Below are 17032 nucleotides of genomic sequence, written 5' to 3' on the forward strand. Positions count from 1 at the left end.
CTGATCATTCTTTCTGATAATTAGTTAACTACAGTTAATCAATTAATTTCTGTTATTCCTTTCATGTGAATGGGTTGCTAGCTTATTTCTATTCGATAAAAGAAAGGAGTAAGGTTTTTAATCTTTAAAAAATTGGGTTATTACAAAATTGCAATGTTATCCCACTTTCCCTTTTTCTATTGTTGATCAGAACAACAATGATAACCTAAAAAATATTCCTTCGAATGGAGAATAACTTTTAGTTTAATGGGTATCATATGTTGAGATCACAAAGCACAAAAATCCCAGCAATATTGCTACTTTTGGAGAAGAAATTTGGGGTGATGTATGACTGTTACAGCCACCTTCTAGCTTACATAGAGTCTGATCCAAACCATTTTCCAAGAGGTAAAGCTTGGGGCATCATAGTCCAACATTATATAAAACAATATAGAAAAGATGAACATATTTAGTAGCATGCACTGGTCACACTCCTTTGAAAAGTACATTACAAACTTCAAATTTAAGATGGATGAGAAGGAGGTGATACTCCACAGCACATTGAATAGAGTCCTAAGCATGATTGAAGAGAAACGAAGAGAGGTGAATGTTCAAGGAACCCAAGCCACTCAATGCATGGAGGTCATAAAAGATCCGCTCCAAGATAAGATACTTCACTATGATAAATTTTAGCTTGTTTAAATGTTTTCATTGATGCACACTGAAGATGGCCCCTCAATGAGATATTAGCAAAATAATATCTTTCGGGCAAAAATCACCAAGTTAACATGCTTGGCTGGAATTTTGGTGGCAAGAACTATCACCCATGGATCAATATGAGCATTGTTCCCCATTGTAGAACTGCTGTTATCCACATTTCCAGCTTCCCACACATTCAATCAGCAGCCACAAAGAAGTTTTTAATGACAATGAGCATGCAATTTTCATCTATTGTCATGGTGAGATGTCTGCAGCCAATATAAGATGGTTTCCAGCCACTACAATTCTAATTTTAAGTAAGAAAATGCAATGCTACAGCCACAGAACCCCTTGGGACAACATGGAAAGGACTTCTGGAGACTAAGGTGACCATTATAACAAGTTAACAACAATATAGAAGAGGTGAATATAGTTGGTTGACATGCATTGGTTACATGTACTTGAAAGTCCATTATTAAAAAGGAATCGAGATGAAGGAAGTTTTTCTCAAGGCAACTATCTTTACAGTCGTTATAGAGATGGCTTTCAGCCTCTACATTGTTCATGATTTTTTTTTTTGCAGATAAATTTTAGCATTGCAACTGCTATACTATTGTCATATTGCTGGTCTTGCTAATCTCAAATCACGAGCTGCTATCATAAGCCATGAACAGCTGCAAGTGTGCACATTTTGTAGAGGTTTTATCACAGCCCGATGTTGGTAGAAGGTTTCAGCTTAAGTGAACATATATTTCAACATTCATAGTTTTCATTTGAGTGAGATTTCAGGGGATTTGTGAATGTTGTAACTTGTTTTCAACCCATACACAGTCAGATTTGCACTATATTTTGAGAGGTACAACTTGCCATCTCACTGAAGGGTCTATAGGAACTCTAGGTTTTGGTAATCTAGATTCTTCATTACACAGGAGCCAAGCAGGGTGACACAAACATAGTGATGAGTACACATGGCAACCCTTATTTTTGTAGAAGTTTGTAAATATTTCATGCACCATCAAATAAATGTTCATTTTGAGATCAGGTTGTTTTTCAAAAGAGGTGATCAAATTAAATGAGTTTTTGTAAGGATTTTGTGAATGTTGGAGATAGTAGAACTCGCAGTGTTCTTTGGCAAGAATTGTCTCATAGACATTACAGTTTGATCCATGTCAATGGCATGCTGGGACACTCAAATATCTGGGTTTGCATAGACCCCACAGTGTTCTTTGGCAAGATATGCTTCATCGAACAAGTACAAGATGTCGATTTTATGGGCATTAAAACATGACTCATCATTTAGAATTGCAATTGCTTATAGGAAAACAATTTTAAAAAGATTGGACGCTCATTTCCCTTTTTCAATTATGATAATTAATATTAATATATAAGCTAGGCCTAGTAATCCTAATTTTATGAGCAAATTAATAATATTAATATAGTTAAAATAAAAATAAAATGAATTTTAAAGATTAGTATTAAAATAAAATTATTTTTCAGTATTTAAAATATCAAAAAAAAAAACTAAAGTAAATATTAAAAGTATTTTTTAATACTTGGATGGAAATTTAAGACCCAAGAGCCCAATTTGAAAATGTATGTCAATGCAGTACATATCCTCATTTGGACATTATTCAAGTAATCCTTTAGCATCTACTTCAGATTTGAGCAACTTGTTCAATCTCAGGTATCCGAGGATGAAAAGCCTTGGTTTTTTCAAGGTTTGAAAGCACAAAGACCCTCTTGAATTCCACATTTGGGAATCAAGGACAAAAACCCTCATTTCTGTTGGACCAAGTCTCAATGATGTCAAAATATGTTGTGCAAATTGTCGGTGGTGTCATCCAGATATGAGTTTATCATAGTAAATTTCCAGACAAAATGTTCTTACAAGTGAACTGCGTAATGGTTTCTGAAAGTTACAAAAGCAAATGAATTTGTTCAGATACATGTCTCTAATATCTACAGGAATCGAGTAGATGAAGCCGACAATGCAAGTATCACTATTTCCTTCATTCACAGATGAACAACTTTACGCGGTCATCTGTATATAACAAAAGGCTCAAATCTTCATTACGTTCATCTATAGGTACAACGAAGGGCTCATATCTTATATTTAAGAATTAGCAGAAATCTGAAGGTCGTAAGACCTTTACAAAGAACGTTGACTAGAAAACGATATTGGTATTCATTCTCCAACAATGAAGTTAATATAGCAAGATGAGGTGGCTAGTAGTTTTGAAAACTATCGAAGCTTTTTAAAATAAAAGATACTGCTGATGCTATATGATGAAATTGTTTTGACTTGCTTGTGGTGCTTTCCTATGTGCCAGGCCGATAAGTGCAGGATATACAAATTCATTATTTTTATGTGACTGTCTGAAGTTGTCTTGACTTGTTTATGGTCCTTCCCTGTGTACCAGGCCGGTAAGCGCTGGATATACAAATTCATTATTTTTATGTGACCTTCTACACAGCAGCTCTATAAGTATGCCACATGGGCAGTTTGGGAGTTGTGTCTATTCTTGTTACATCCCCTATTTTGCTTAATTTTACAATATTCTATATCGTCATTGAGACTTCATGTGAAGTTGAATTGATTGGTTAAATTAGTTATTCGTTATGGTTCATGTAAAATTGAAGTGTTACTTATATGTTATGGTTCATTTGGTTATCGTTATGATGTTATAGAAATGGTTTGGCTAAAATGATTATTTGATTTTAATTAAATGATTTGGATGTATGTTATTACCATGATAAATTTCTTTTTGCAGGAATGTGACGAAGGGGGGAAGCATTGCCAAAGAGGGAATTGGGTATTGGGGCACCAACCTACCATTGAGCCAATAGGTATGAGTCCTATCCACCATGACCAAGGAAAAGATTCAGACAAGCAAGGGTATACCGAGTGACCACCATGAGCTAACTAGGTCAACAGACTTTATAAGATAATAAAATGAATGCACTAAGAACAATTGTTACCTTTATGATTTGGGTTGATCAGAGCTTCCTTGTTATGTCAGACATGTTATAGTATAATGATACCATGGTGCTTAAATGTACATGTAAATGTACGTACATATATATCCGTATATTCAAATGTGAGTGCATGAATGTATACATTTACCTAAAATATGACATATACACAAAAATACGTATATTTCGAATACTAAGTATACATATGTGTATGTGTACATACATATATAAATAAATGTAGATGGTATCATTATAATAAAGCATTAGAAGAAAATTTATTACTTCCATCTTATGTCAATGTTTTAATATTACCTCCATCAGTCCTCTGATATTATTTCCCATCAGCCTTTTATTTGTGATTAAGCAAATCAAGAACGTAACTAGTGATCACCACCTTGCTAGACTTCTTGCTTGTAACTCATTTGGGAAGATTATAATGTAACCAAGCAAGCATGAGGCACAGGGAGCATTCTTTCTATACCAAAGATAGCTTTCAGTACCTGCAAGAAATTCCTTCAAATGTGATTTATTTCCCTTGAGCAATAGTGAGCCATTATCTCTTATTGTTGCACTCCTATAGCTACCAAATAATCTTCTAGTTACAGAAGGCCGTTCAAGCTTCCTTCTACCTCTTTATAACCAGCGATCATAGCCATAGCAGGAGGATTCGGATTTACACAATCAAGAAGCCATGCCAAGCATTTGCAAGTTTCTACCAACAGTCAAGGGTGACGTTACCTCTATTTTTACAAGGCAAGTTGATGCAGGAGCATCCAAAGGTATAAGGGCAATCCTGTGTCACCCAAAAAAAATGTACTTAGACTTCGTTTCTGTTTCATGTGTTTTCATTTTTGGGCACCCATTTGGGTCAAATAAAGGTTCCAACTCTCACAGTTCCACTATCAGTGTGCTAGAAAATCCCGAAAAAATAGGAGCATGTAATTGGGCAATCATTTTGGTGAACTAGAAGGTGTGAATTGGCCAGATGAATGTAATTGTAATTTAGAGCATTCCAGAAAAAGAATCAGGTCAAAAGGCCCCACGGTTTGAAAGTTATTGCAATTTTTCGGGTTTTGGAGACCTCCTAAGAATGCTTCAAAGTCAAGTTAGGGGCATTAAATGACCTCGAAAAGGGCCGAAAAATGGGGGACGAGCAAAGCTGGTCAATAGGGCTATAGAGCGCTTCGAGAGCTTTCCGAAAATGTAAACAATTCGTCAATCGGAGCTATGGTTCAAAAGTTATGCCTTCCGAAAGTTCGGTTACCGTTTCTGGATTCTTCTAGATTTGCGCCGACTTCTAACACAGCTTCTAGAGCCTTCTATTTGGTCGATGGATGCCTACTAGCACCTTCTAGAATGTATTCCTAGTCCTTAACCCTTCGGGGTCTATTTAAGGAGATTCCTGGCATTGTAAAAGGCAATTCGGAGTGGAGTTTGAGAGGAGGTACTGATAGGAGAAATTATCTCCACATTTATGCTATTGTAATCCCTTAGTACTGAATGTACTAGCTTATTTTCAATTAATATAATTTCCCTTTTTTTCTGTTGTGTCCATTCTGTTCTTGGGTTGTGTCCCCATCAAGTGGTATCAGAGCGGGTTTTCCTGAGTGTGTAGACAGAGCGCCGACTGTGAGGCAGTTTGCACCAGGACTGTGTGGTTGTGGGTTTGAGTTAAGAAGATGCCTCCACGAAGAGAGCGTGGCGGAAGGGCCAGAGCTATTAATCCTGAGGAGGTTAGAGGCCTCCAAAGGCAGGTACAAGCATTGCAGGAGGAGCTCCGTAGAGGAACAATTGTGGCCGCAAGTGATGAAAGTGAAGATGACAACGAAGAAGACAAAATTGGACCAGAAGGGGAATTTGACGGGGAAGTTCTGAATCATGTAGAGGAAAGGCTTTTTAGGGCCATTACAAAGTTTGGGAAAAGACCCAGAATTGAAGTGGGTGTATTTTCATAAAATTTGAAACCAGATGAGTTGATCAATTAGATCAATGAACTGGAAGAATACTTTGAGTATGAGGATATCAGGGACCCAGATAGGGTTAAGTTTGCAAAGGCCAAACTGAAAGGCCATGCCAAAATCTGGTGGCAAGAGGTCCAATTGGAAAGAAACAGAAGAGGAAAGGAGAAGATCACAAGGTGGGATTGCATGGTGGACAAATTGAAGAAGCAGTTCATTCCTATGGACTACGAGCTTGATTTGTTTAAGAAGATGCATGGGTTAAAGCAAGCAGGAAGATCAGTCCAAGAATATACAGAGGAATTTTACCGACTCTTGATTAGAGCGGGGCATGCAGAAGCAAATAAGAAGGTTGCTCGTTATATCAGTGGGTTGCGACCTAGCATCCAGGAGGAATTAAGTCTGGTAAGAATGACCAGCGTTGAAGAGGCATACCAGTTTGCCCTACGAGTTGAAGAAAAGCTGAATAAAAGGTTTGAAGGAAGACAAAGAGGGCGCGGTCAAGGAGGAAGGGGAAGCGGTAGATCATCTGGAGGCCGCAATGAAACCCAAAAGAAAAATGAAGATGTGGGTACTAGCAGGAACCAGAGGAATGAGGGTTTCAACCGCTCCCATGATCAAGACTTTGGAAATCAGAGAGGAAAAGGTAGAGGACGTGGACAAGGAAGAGGCGGCTTCCGTGGTACCTGTTTCCATTGCAATGAAGAAGGTCATCGTGCCTTTGAATGCCCTCAACGACAAGGAAGGACAGATAGGAGAGTTGAGGGCCAAGCTAGGGTTGCTCATGTGGATGAAGATGCACAATCATCACATTCAGAGGATGCAAAAAGAGGAGAGACCTTGGTAAATGAAAGAGTCCTACTAAGTGGTGAGATTGAACCAGGACAACGGAGGAGTTTGTTCCGTACCAGATGCAAGTGTGAGGATAAATGTTGTGACGTGATCATTGATGGTGGTAGCACTGATAACTTGGTATCAGAAGAGATGGTCTCTAAGCTGAAGGTCAAGAGGGAGAAACATCCCCAGCCCTATTGGATTGCTTGGGTAAAAGATGATCATAAGGTCCTGGTAAGTGAACAATGTTTAGTGAAATTCAAAATTGGGAGTTACCATGATGAAGTTCTCTGTGATGTTATTTCGATGGATGTTTGCCATCTATTGTTGGGTAGACCATGGCAGTTTGATAGACATGCAGTACATGATGGACATGCAAACACACACTCTCTGACAAAGGATGGAGTTCGCCACAAATTGAAGCCCATGAAAAAGGAAGGTGAAAAGGTATGTAGCAGTGCTAGGATTTGTCTTGTTGATGAAAGAAAGTTTTTAGACGGCATGAAACATCAGCATATGTGCTATGCTTTGATTCCTAGGAAAGATAAAGAAGGTAGTAGTGAAATACCACTTGAAGTTTCAAATTTACTAGGGGAGTTTGGAGATATTATCTCTGATAATGTTCCAGATGGATTGCCACCAGTAAGGCAAATCAGTCATCAAATAGATCTGATTCCTGGAGCTAGTTTGCCTAACAAGGCTGCTCACAAGAAGACTCCTACTGAAACAGAGGAGCTAAATAGACAGGTTCAAGAGCTGTTGAGGAAGGGCTTGATTCGAGAGAGCCTGAGTCCATGTGCAGTACCTGCAGTACTCCACCAAAGAAGGATGGAGAGTGGAGGATGTGTACAGATTCTCGAGCTATAAATAGGATAACCATCAAGTATCGGTTTCCTTTGCCAATGATGGATGATCTTATGGACTGCTTGAGTGGAGCTCAATACTTCACAAAGATAGATCTCAAGAGTGGCTATCATTAGATACGGATTCGAGAAGGAGATGAGTGGAAAACAGCCTTCAAGACCAAGGAGGGTCTTTATGAGTGGTTAGTCATGCCCTTTGGATTGACAAACGCCCCAAGCACCTTCATGCGGCTCATGAATGAGGTACTTAAGAAGTTCTTGGGAAAATTTGTTATTGTCTATTTGGATGATATTTTAATTTTCAGCAAGACTTTGGAAGAACATTTATTACATATTTGAAGTGTCCTTGAAAGGCTAAGGGAAGAGAAACTGTTAATTAATCTGAAGAAGTGTATCTTTGCAAAAAGGGAGTTAGTCTATTTGGGGTTTGTTATATCACCTGAAGGTCTCAAAATGGATCCAGAGAAGGTAAAAGCCATCTTGGAATGGCCTACTCCAAGGTCTGCTACTGAGGTAAGATCATTTCATGGTCTGGTTAGTTTTTACAGGAAGTTTATTAAGAATTTCAATGGCATATGTGCACCCCTAACTGATACAATAAGAGGGGATAGAAAAGAGTTCAAATGGACTGCAGCAGCTGCGAGAAGTTTTGAATTGCCGAAGAAGAAGGTAACAGAACGACCTGTGTTGGCACTTCCAGATTTTAGAAAGGTTTTCTAGGTGGATTGTGATGCCAGTGGCAGCGCTATTGGGGCTGTATTAAGCCAAGAAGGTAAGCCTATTGCATATTTTAGTGAAAATTTGAATGATGCAAAGAAGAAGTATTATGTTTATGATCAAGAGTTCTATGCAATAGTTCAGGCCTTAAAGAAATGGAGGCATTATTTATTGCCAAAAGAATTTGTTTTGTATACTGATCATCAGGCATTACAGTACCTAAATAGCCAAGGTAAATTGAATCAGAGGCATATGAAGTGGGTAGAGTTCTTGCAGAGCTATACATTTGTGTTGAAGCATAGAAGTGGAAAATCTAACAGGGTTGCAGATGCACTAAGTAGGAGACAGTTGTTGCTTATAGTAATGCAGGTTGAAGTAGTTGGGTTTGATGAACTCAAGAATTTGTACCTCGAGGATCCTGATTTTGCTGAAGCATGGAAAGCTTGTAAAGAACCTGTTGCTGTAGATAGAACCAAGTGGTTAGACTATTTGATTCAGGATGGCATGTTGTTCAAGGGTAGTCAATTGTGCATTCCAAGGAGTTCCATGAGGGAAAATCTGATTAAGGAGAAACACAATGGAGGGATGGCAAGACATTTTGGTCGAGATAAGACCATTGCCATTCTTAGAGAACATTATTTTTGGCCTCAAATTTCACAGGATGTGAAGAAGTTTGTACAAAGTTGTCAGGTTTGTCAAGTTGCCAAGGGGTTTAGCCACAATACTGGACTATATCAGCCATTGCCTGTTCCATCAAAGCCATGGGAGGACATAAGTATGGATTTTGTTCTTGGATTGCCGAGGACACAAAGGGGTAATGACTCAGTATTCGTGGTGGTTGATAGGTTCTCCAAAATGGCACATTTCATTCCATGCCACAAAACTCATGATGCTGTCTATATTGCAAACTTGTTTTTCAAAGAGGTGGTAAGACTACATGGTCTTCCAAGGAGCATAGTTTCTGACAGAGATACTAAATTGGTGGGGTATTTATGGAGGACATTGTGGAAAAAGTTAAGAACCGACTTGAAATTCAGTTCCACGCATCACCCACAAACTGATGGCCAAACAGAAGTGGTAAATAGAAGTCTGGGCAATTTGCTGAGATGTTTAGTTGGGGATAAGCCCAAGGGATGGGATTTGATTCTACCACAAGCAGAGTTTGCTTACAATAACTCTATAAATAGGAGTACTGGAAAATCACCATTCCAAATTGTGTATGGGAATAGCCCAAGGACTGCACCAGAATTGAGGAAGACAGAACAAGGGGAGAGGACAAGTGCTGAAGCTGAGGAATTTGCTGAACATATCAAACGTCTACATGAGGTTCAAGCACACATTACCAAGATGAATCAAGAGTATAAAGCTAGGGATGATCAAAGGAGAAGACATAAGGAATTCCAAGTAGGGGATCTAGTCATGGTGCACTTACGAAAAGAAAGATTTCCAGCCGGTACTTACAATAAGCTGAAAATGAAGAAATTTGGCCCCTGCAAAGTTTTGAAGAAACATGACTCAGGGAATGCATATGAAGTGGAGCTGCCAGATGGTATTCACATTTCTGCCATTTTCAACATTACAGATTTAACAGAGTATCATGATGATGGTGCAGATGAGGAGCTGGTGTTAGAGCCATGTCCAATTCCTGCTTCTAAGAAGGAGGAGATAGAAGACATTCTAGATCATCGTGTGGGTAGGAGTACCAGAAACAGGCAGTATGAAGAGTATTTGGTCAAATGGAAAGGACGACCGATCGAGGACTCAACTTGGATTTCAGCAGCTGAGGTTTCCCATTTGGGATTTCCTCTACCATTCATAAAGTGACAGGGTCACTTTTCAATCTACCCTGGGTGTCTGATGCAGGAGCATCCAGAGGTATAAGGGCAATCCTGTGTCACCCAAAAAAAATGTACTTAGACTTAGTTTCTGTTTCATGTGTTTTCATTTTTGGGCACCCATTTGGGTCAAATAAAGGTTCCAACTCTCACAGTTCCACTATCAGTGTGCTAGAAAATCTCGAAAAAATAGAAGCATGTAATTGGGCAATCATTTTGGTGAACTAGAAGGTGTGAATTGGCCAGATGAATGTAATTGTAATTTAGAGCATTCCAGAAAAAGAATCAGGTCAAAAGGCCCCACGGTTTGAAAGTTATTGCAGTTTTTCGAGTTTTGGAGACCTCCTAAGAATGCTTCAAAGTCAAGTTAGGGGCATTAAATGACTTCGAAAAGGGCCGAAAAATGGGAGATGAGCGAAACTGTCCATAGGGCTATAGAGCGCTTCGAGAGCTTTCCGGAAATGTAAACGGTTCGTCAATCGAAGCTACGGTTCAAAACTTATGCTTCCCGAAAGTTCGGTTACCGTTTCTGGGTTCTTCTAGATTTGCGCCGACTTCTAACACAGCTTCTGGAGCCTTCTATTTGGTCGGTGGATGCCTACTAGCACCTTTTAGAATGTATTCCTAGTCCTTAACCCTCTGGGGTCTATTTAAGGAGATTCCTGGCATTGTAAAAGGCAATTCGGAGTGGAGTTTGAGAGGAGGTACTGATAGGAGAAATTATCTCCACATTTATGCTATTGTAAGCCCTTAAGGCATGTCTTGGAGTTTATTTTCTCTGTACTGAATGTACTAGCTTATTTTCAGTTAATACAATTTCCCTTTTTTTCTGTTGTGTCCATTTTGTTCTTGGGTTGTGTCCCCATCACAAGTCATGCAATTTTTTCTGCATTATCTGTTCTTATTTGTTTGATTTGGAGCTCTAGTTCGAGCATGCTACATGAATGAATTTATAAATTATATGAATACTGTCAGTCGAGCTAGGTGTTTTTCATATGTTGAAGATATCCAATGTGATTGCTTAAAGTAAATACAATGGGTCTCACTTCATGACTGCTTTACCTGCTATATGTTAACTTGAATTCATTTCAGAACTTCAAATAATTTGGAAAAGAAACTAAAACTGTGCATTCTTATTCAGGGGGTATAAACAATATGCCTCTGAGATGAAAACAGGCACTTTCACAGTGAGTTTACTTTATTATTTTGTATTGCTTTGGGATCTTTTCAATATCTATCTTAGGCCCAGGCTGGACAGAAAGGTCTTGATTATATTCAAACAAATTATGCCAAAATTTATGACACCACACAGTGATTCATCAAGGATGACCAACAAGGTCGAGATGAAGGGTGTGGGTTGGTAATATTTGATTGTGGGTAGATAGCTGCAAGACAAGAGGTGAAATCAGTAACAAATTAAACATTAATAAACATAAGAAAACATATTAAACTGAGTCAGCTCATGGCAGTCAATAGGTATAAGTCTTGTTCGTCAAGTCGAGCAATGGGTGATCGGATACAAAGTGCCCATGCAAATCCTTGGCCAAGATAGGTTAGTGGCAATGCTTGCTACTATGATCACTACAGGTCAGGACAGCTTGCAGTCGGATAGATGGATTGATGGAAAGGACTCCATAGCCTAGCCGGTTGTATAGCTGACACTCTTAACACCAGGATGCTCAGGTGGCAAGACAAGTGGTGTCCCATGCCTAATCCCACACAAGGAGGGCCTTTCTCAGTTGAGATTGTGTGGGGATACTTAGGGTCCACGGTTGGGAGGTTAAGCCTCTGACAATGCTTCTCCTCTCCAAAACATGCCAGGACTTGCACAAGACAAAGTCAGGATTTGCTTCATATTTCGATAGTATTGAATGATCTCTCTTTCCATCAAGTAATAGTTAGTTATGAATACTCTTTCATTTGTTTGCTGAAGATATTTCAGTTATTCTGTTATAGCCATTAACCCTCTTTCATATAAATATGTAAAATATTTGTTATAACTGTCTTTCATGTGAATATGGAAAGCAACGTATTTTTCAACAATAATATAATTGTCAATTATGGTTAGGAAAATAGCATGTTACAGTTTTCAGTTAAACATGTGGATATGAGGACAGGACAAGTATAAAAACTGACACTGTTTCTTTAATATAAGTTAAAAATTTTGGAAAAGACAATATCATTTTGTATCATTTATTACATTAAACTGCTCCTGTGTAAACAAATATGTTTTGTTTAAAGAGTTCGGTGGTTTGGTTGAAAAGTCACATCAACAACAGGTTCGCAATTGGAAGTAGCTTGGAGGTTGTACCGATACTTATATATACAACTTGCTCTTACTGAGAAATACAGCACAATGATCCCCCAAAAATATATAAGATATATGTTATCATTTTATCTCTGAAACTCTCTAAAGATAGATTGAAACAAGTTAAGGGTATGGAAAAAATAAAAAGAAATTGAACAAGTCTTGAGTAATGACATATTGATATATACAATTGCAGATTAGATATGTGTGTCTGCTGGAAGAGATCGACATTAGTCAGAGGCTTAAGAAGTATTTACAAATGTGATAAACATATATGTTTTGAAGGAAGAGTAACCGTCAGTTGTTGACAGACATCATGTATGTATTTGAACAGAAGCTGAGAAGTATATGAAGTTCTGAATATGCATAAAACTAGAGAGAATGATTCTCAGGTTTTCAGGTATTATATTCTCATTTAATGTTCTAAGTTTTAGACACCCAGATGTTTTATCTATCGATTGATATCAGATATAGAGAGGATCAATTTCAGGTGATTCACTTCAGTTATACAGGAATATCATTCTGATTGATAACTTTGATTTACACACATTTATAACAATCTGTGTGATTGCTTAAATTCATTATTATACAGTTCTTAAACTAGTTAAAGTTTTCTAAGGCATTGGAATGATCTATTATATATGTATATTTCCTGGTACATTCTTCCCAGTGAGCAGTGTAAATGATTGTTTTACCAATCCTCCTAGTGAGCGATCTAAATGATTGTTTTACCAATCTGTTGAGCGATATTTGACAAAAGTTTTGAAGTTAAAAAACAGAGATGTAACTCTGAATTATTAATATTTTCAGTTGGACATGTAATTGGTACTTTGAATCAGATTGAGCTGATGCTCAAATTGTAAAAGTTGATACATGAGAGAAATTGAGTAGGTGCTCACATTTGTAGGAGTTGGTGCTCTTGAATAAGGGTTTGGAAATTCCTTAGGGTTGGGGCGTTAAAGAATGTAACTAGTTTCAGATTCATGTGGCTGGATTAGGGTAGTAGAGCCTAGTAGCATTACTTGCCACGGTTTATTCTTTTGCTTTGTCTCTTGGTCTCACGGTGCTTCTCTTATATCTTTCATTTGATAATTTAGTTTTACAATATAATCTGAAATAAGTTCTACAGTTTCCAGCTGTGGGTGGTTTCACCCGAGAATCATGATTTTGTTTATTTGTGGAGGATTTGAAGATATTTTCAATTCACTACAATGACACTACAGTGTTTTGAAAGTAAAAATCTTTTTTTTGTTGCCTTATCATATTTGAGGGTTTCTAGATTATCTTACAAGATTTTGGAGAGCTACTGTGCATCAAAAGTGCTGGGTCTAAATTGTTTACCACATTTCCAATCAACCCTAGCTGCATGCCACTGTTAAATTAGAAAACTAGACATTTTGGGCATTTAAACAGCCACATCAGCTGTGGTTTGTGCTCTTCCAGACATCTTTTTCAGCAATCAACAATTTGAAGTAGAATGCCAGACTTGGAAGAAGAAAACTCCTGACTTATGACATGATGCTGATGTTTCCAAGGCAGATCTGAATTTTTATTAGCACTTTTGTTGAGATCTCTAACCAGCCATTCCATTCAAGGGCATAAAGTAATATTAATTATCATTTGTGAGAGAAATTAGCATCAAGATGGGTCTGCATATCAATTTCAGTCACACTGTATCTTCCTAGCAGCAGTGGTACAACTTTTCAGACTTCTAATGCAATGCCATACAACTGTACCACACTATAAGTAGCTTGTAAGTGCAAAAGGTTCAATTAAATATTGTCTAAAAGGCTGTAAAGTTTTATGAACATTTTGACAATTAAAAAGTATTATTTTTGGAGAACTTTAATTATTTTCTGCCCAGGGTTTGTTCTAAAGTTTTCAACAGCAGTTAAGGTACTTCATAAACCAGAAATTTACATTTTAAAACGTAAATATATGATGGCACATTCCATTTTCAATTGAAAATTAAGAAATAAAAATCAGGGTTTGCCATTACAATATTGAAGGGACATTATAACAACTATTTAATACAAAAATAAAAAAGGAAAACTTAAGGAATGGAGCTAACCTGCTCAACCTCGCATACATTGATAGCATGAGGCAATATGATACAACACTTGGCACCAATCCTCTTTCTTTTATTTCCATGAATAGAGTTCTGCCTTCTTCAGCCATGCCTGCTATGCAATAAAGATTTAATATTGCCTCGTAGGTCTGATGGTCCAAATTACTATATGATTGCTGCATATAATCAAATATCTCTATCCCGTCATCGAAGTCACCAACCCTCCCAGATGATTCAATCAATGCATTCTGTGTCTCAAGATAGGCGTCCATGCCAGCCTCATCCATTCTGTCAAAGAATGCATAGGCTTCAACATCAAGTGCTCCTCTAGCATACATCTCTATAATAGAGTTGTACGTTTCTTCATTTGGCTCACTTCCAACCACATTCATGGTGTTAAATACAACAATGGCATCCTGATGTCAAACTTTTCTATTAGACAGTCTCTCACAACAAAAACTGGAATTGCATAAAAGATGCTTCCAGCAATATTGAAATTGCAGAAAAATGTAATTTATTTCGTCTATGTACAAATGAAGAAAGCACACACTTTAAGGGGGGGAAAGCAGTGAAAATTACCTCATAAAGTGCCGCACTTCCATAGGCATCAATAATTCTGTTAAAAACTTCCACACTGGGTACTATTCCCCTATTTTGCATGTGCTTCAGGATTTGCTTTGCATCTTCGTGCAGGCCACCCCTTGCACAAGCAAGCATTATCCCATTGTAGGTTTCCATCAGAGGTTCTACATTTTCCCGCACCATGTCATGGAAAAGTGAAATGACCTCCTGGTAATAGCCTCCTTTTCCAAAAACATCAATAAGGATATTGTAAGTAACAACGTCAGGTTCAGTACTGCTTGCCTTCATAGAAAGAAAAAGCTCTCTTACATCATCATATTGCCCACTTTTCCCATAGCAACTTAATAAAGTACTATATGTTGAAGAATTCGGGGTACACCCTGCATTTTGCATTTGCCTAAAAACACCCACAGCTTTCTTGACGGTACCAGACTTTGCATAGGCCTCCAACAGCAGATTATATGCAGTAACGTCTGGAAAATTGCCCGCCAATTCCATCTCTCCAAAAAGTTCCGGAACTCTGTCAAGTAAAGCTGCCTGCGCAAACGTTTCTACCAGATAAGTATAAGTAAATGAATTCGGAACAATGCCAGCCTCATTCATTGTCCTAAAAACCATCTCAGCCTCATTGTATAAGCCCCGGCTGGCACAAGCACCCAGCAAAGTATTATAAGTAATAATATCTGGTTGAATCCCTTTATGCCTCATTTCCGCAAATAGGCCCAACAAGCCTTCCCAATCGTATCCACCTTTGGCACACGCATTTATGATAGTATTGAATGTGATAAGATTGGGAGTTATCTTCTCCCTTTTCATCCTGGCAAGCAGATGAAGTGAGGTCTCGTACTGCCCATTCCGACCATAAGCATTTATCAATGCTGTGAAGGAATATGCATCCCAATCCACACCCTGCTCAGGCATTTCCTCAAAAATCTCAGAGCATTTGTCAAGCAGCCCCTCCCTGCCCAAAATCCCAATCACAATTGTATAGATATGCTCATTGGGTTTGCACCACTGTTGCCTCTGCATATACTTAAACAGCCTGAGAGTCCTCTGCCAGTCCCCTCTCTGCGCAAATTCTCTGAAAATGAAAGAGAAGTCATTCAATGAAAGTTTCTTTTTGTGGGGCTCCAAGCATCTGGCTACACTACCACGAGGAGCTAAGCTACTAAGCTTATTTATTACAGTCTCCACGTCGTAGCTATATTTTCCTTTCTCTACAAAAGGTGAAGGATTTCTCGTAACCGATTGGCTTTCCCTCGAAAATTTGGCGACATGTAATTGCCCTAAACCTCTTCTACTGGGCTTTAATGAGCTAAAATAAAGAAGAGAATTTCCCTCCTTGACAATCCTACATCCACACGGGGGTTTTGACAACTTACCCAAGGTGGAGAGATTGGCATGCCTTTTCTTCCATTTGGGCACCGAACCTGATTGTTCGGGCTGTTTCAAATGAAGATTTGCACATACTGGCTGGGGATCCAATCTCACAATATGGTACGACATTCCTCTGTTACTATTTTGAGCCTTCTGCTAACTAGCTGTACTCATTGTATATCTTTTTCTGCCTCAAACTCAATCATTTCTCCAACACATGGCAAATACCAGTCAATAAGCAAGGTGCACTAGGGAGACAAATCTCTGGTTTAAAATGCGCCGTCTTATAGAATTCCCATATCTATGTTGCGAAGAGCTCACGCAAGGATGGCGTTAAAAGAAACACGTAAATTTAATCAGCAAAATATACTGTTGTTTGGGTTTTACTCCATGTTATCTATATGTTCAATCTCGACCTCCCACTCTTGACCAACATTTTTTACAGTAAGGATGAAATTACGCTCCCCATTCCCCCAACCGATTCTAATCCGCAACTTTATTATTATGTAGGGCCACAGACTGAATCTTTAAAAATTCCATAAAAGTTTTGGAAGACACAAAAATGAATTGCTCCGTATGGATGTCTCTGTAAGGAAAAGATTCACGTGTATGAATAAACCTTCCTCTAATATATCTATTCTTGAACGATTGTGTTCGAAAATAATCAAATATATGATAACTACTATAAATATATTCTACGTCAAATGTATCAATCATAAAAATTGAATATTTAATTTGTAGAGTTGTGCAAACAAAAACTTGTCATTATAGAGCATCATTATTGAAGAGTCGGTGTCAAAACATATACTAGAACTTATGCCATATGAGTTGCAAGGGAA

The 17032-nt window shown here is 38.1% G+C and overlaps 1 protein-coding gene across 1 annotated transcript in view; it reads right to left on the bottom strand.

Annotated features, from left to right (window-relative positions):
- Positions 1-16672, bottom strand: part of PTAC2 (plastid transcriptionally active 2) — a 66334-nt gene extending 49662 nt beyond the window's left edge. Inside the window, exons 1-2 of the mRNA XM_089820469.1 lie at positions 14814-16672; positions 14238-14650 (exon numbers count right to left, since the gene is read on the bottom strand). Coding sequence (XP_089676595.1) covers positions 14238-14650; positions 14814-16322 — 1922 coding nt within the window. The 5' untranslated portion in view covers positions 16323-16672. The remainder of the gene's footprint in view (positions 1-14237; positions 14651-14813) is intronic.
- Between the last annotated feature and the right edge of the window lie 360 nt (positions 16673-17032).

This window comes from Cupressus sempervirens, chromosome 3 (genome assembly GCF_028749045.1).
Source record: "Cupressus sempervirens isolate cs-2001-9-10 chromosome 3, ASM2874904v1, whole genome shotgun sequence".
NCBI classification, from domain to species: Eukaryota; Viridiplantae; Streptophyta; class Pinopsida; order Cupressales; family Cupressaceae; genus Cupressus; species Cupressus sempervirens.